The sequence below is a fragment of the Buceros rhinoceros genome, unplaced genomic scaffold (assembly GCF_000710305.1).
Source record: "Buceros rhinoceros silvestris isolate BGI_N320 unplaced genomic scaffold, ASM71030v1 scaffold11980, whole genome shotgun sequence".
Lineage (NCBI taxonomy): Eukaryota > Metazoa > Chordata > Aves > Bucerotiformes > Bucerotidae > Buceros > Buceros rhinoceros.
This window is the reverse complement of record NW_010391340.1, coordinates 17,370-20,047: the sequence shown is the minus strand read 5'-3', so window position 1 is coordinate 20,047 and position 2,678 is coordinate 17,370. Positions and strand designations below refer to the sequence as shown.

Genomic DNA, 2,678 nt, shown 5'->3' with positions numbered 1-2,678 from the left:
GCTGCTGTGCTGCCAGCTTCTCATCGCCTGCAGCTGCCCCAGCACAGCACGGTTAGAGCAGCAGCTGGACACCTCTGTGTTACCGGAAATTTGGAAGAAAAGCTCCTTAATACCAATGCAGCATCAAAAAGCAGCATTTTTTTTTATTGTTCAGATCTGGGCACACAGAGGATCGTTCCTTCGGAGCATGTGCAACCGCTGCTACCGCAGCCAAAGCGTGTATCTCCCTGCTACAGACGTATTCATTATTTCCCCCACTAATCATACATACTCTAGTTCTAAACGATTAGAAGATCTATTTCATGGAGTATGGCGGATCCTGACGCTTGTGGAAGAAACAGCAGTTGAAGATTTTTCATGGGAACCCTCCCCTATATGGGGTCTAATTGACAAAGAAACTGTGTTATCGGAGTTTACCAAGTTGATTTCCACTAGTCTTCAGACTGCTTAGCTTGTCTTCGCCTCGTCTGTTTTGTCTTCTGTCTGTGTTCACAGCCTGCTGACCTGTAGTTTAAATTCTTTGCATTCCTTACCCGGACCGTCAAGGTTCTAATCTCTCTTACGGTCAGACCAGTATTCACAGGGTAACACAACATCTGCAGCAGGAACACTGCAACTAACTCTGCCCTGTGCTTGGAACCTCTAGAAGAGCCGGGCAAGCAGAGCCAAGAGAGCAGAGCCCTGGGTACGTGGCAGCAGGGGCTGCACCCTAACGCTTGTGTTGTGTTCCTGGGGGGTGGGGGCACAATCAAAGAGCCCAGGAAGCTCAGACAAACTGGTGAAAACCCTGTGTCTTGACAGCGTTTGTCTTTATGGAACCATCCTGGCCTCGGAAGCCATGATTGCTCTCAGTGTCTATTCATCCAGTCAGTGCCTTTGCTTTGTCCTTCAGGGGCAGGTGGGTGAGGTCACTTTGCAGGCTCGTGGCTGCAGCGTAAGAACTGACTGTTACAGCACATCATGATTTGGTTTGGTCTGTGGCACCTTGGGAGGAACGGGCAAAGCGTTAATTCACTGTCCCTCCTGCTCCCCACGATGATGCTGTAAAGCCTGTTCAGTTTGATTAACATCTTGCCTTGTCCTGGCGACAGGAGACTTTGACAAGTACCAAAGAGAGTTCAGAGAACAGAAGATCGCTGTGGAACAGAGCTGGACCCATCCCCATTATGATTCAAACCACTACAACAGTGACATCGCCTTGCTGTACCTGAGCAGCGCCGTTGTCTTTAACGAGTTTGCGATCCCCATCTGCCTGCCCAGCCCAGCCCTTGCCACCCTGCTCTCTGAAGAGGGCAGAATCGGGGTGGTGAGCGGCTGGGGGGCCACCCACGAGAGAGGCGCCACTCTGCGCTTCCTCATGAAGGTCCGGCTGCCCATCGTCAACATGGAGACGTGTCAGCAGTCAACAGACAGACTGGTCACCGATAACATGTTCTGTGCGGGTTACCACGCTGAGGTTGCGGACGCCTGCAAAGGGGACAGCGGTGGCCCTTTCACAGTGCCTTACCACAACACTTGGTTTCTCCTGGGGATTGTCAGCTGGGGCGAGGGCTGCGCCGAACGAGGACGATACGGTGTGTACACTAGAGTATCCAACTACATCCCCTGGATTAAAGAGATTGTTGAAAGCGTGGCAGATTCAGAAGACTTTTGCGTTAACTTTTCTTAATCCCGTCTCTGAAAACAGGGACAACTCTACTATTACGGAGTTTCAGTCCACGATGCTACACCCTTCCTGTCCTTCCTTAATGGTGTAAAATCAAAATGCTGAGTCTCCGTTTACCACACAGGGTTTAACTGTTCACTCAAGTATTACTGACTAAAATACTTGTGTATAATAAAGAACTATTCCATGAATACCAAAGGAGACAACTACAACTTTTCTTAATGTCAATTCCTAGCAACTAGGGGTTTTTAGAGAAAAAAGCTTCCCATTGCTCAAGCCTCCAGGTGTATCACAGGGACAAACAGTCCTCTGTGTGCATGAGTTGCCTAGAACAGTGTCTCTGTGGTCGTGGCACCTCTCCCCCGTTCTGAAGCACAGAGCTGAACACAGCCGTCAGCCCTCTCTGTCAAGTTCTGTCCCCAAGTACAACTGTTACCTCTCCTAAGCAGACTTCCTCCAGCAGGATCCTCCCTCAGTTCTGGCTTCCAGTCCGTGTCCCAGGACACAGCTTTATGGTATCGTCAGCCCCTGTCAGCCCACGGGAGCACATTTAAAGCATGACCACCCCTGTACCTAACACGTCCATTACTGGTGGCAGAGGTACGCAGTGCCTCAAGTCAGCCAGCCCCACCATCCCACCTCAGAGAATTCACAGACTAACAGAGCACACAGGGCAGCAACTGGGCCGTGCTCCTCTGGACTGGAGGCAGCTTTCTTACACGTGCCAGGAGGGGAGTCCTCCTCTCGTCAGCAACCCAGCAGACAGACGAAAACATTTTCAGAGGTAGAGGTACAGCAGCAGAGGTACAGAATGTTGCTCTGCCCTTTCTGTAGCAACAGGGACAAAGAAATGGCAGCACTAGCCCCTGACACAGCGACAGGATTCTTCTCCTCACCCCGGTAAAGTAAAACTTTTCCAGAAGACACTAGTGGGCTATAGAGCACCACACGTTTGAGCAACCCGAACACCAAAGCCAAACAGAAAAAACCCTCCCGTGGCTTTCAGCTCCAC

General features: G+C 50.8%; 1 protein-coding gene across 1 annotated transcript in view; it reads left to right on the top strand.

Annotated features, from left to right (window-relative positions):
- Positions 1 to 1,669, top strand: part of PROC (protein C (inactivator of coagulation factors Va and VIIIa)) — a 19,972-nt gene extending 18,303 nt beyond the window's left edge. The window contains exon 18 of the mRNA XM_010141336.1: positions 1,092 to 1,669. Coding sequence (XP_010139638.1) covers positions 1,092 to 1,669 — 578 coding nt within the window. The remainder of the gene's footprint in view (positions 1 to 1,091) is intronic.
- Positions 1,670 to 2,678: the final 1,009 nt, after the last annotated feature.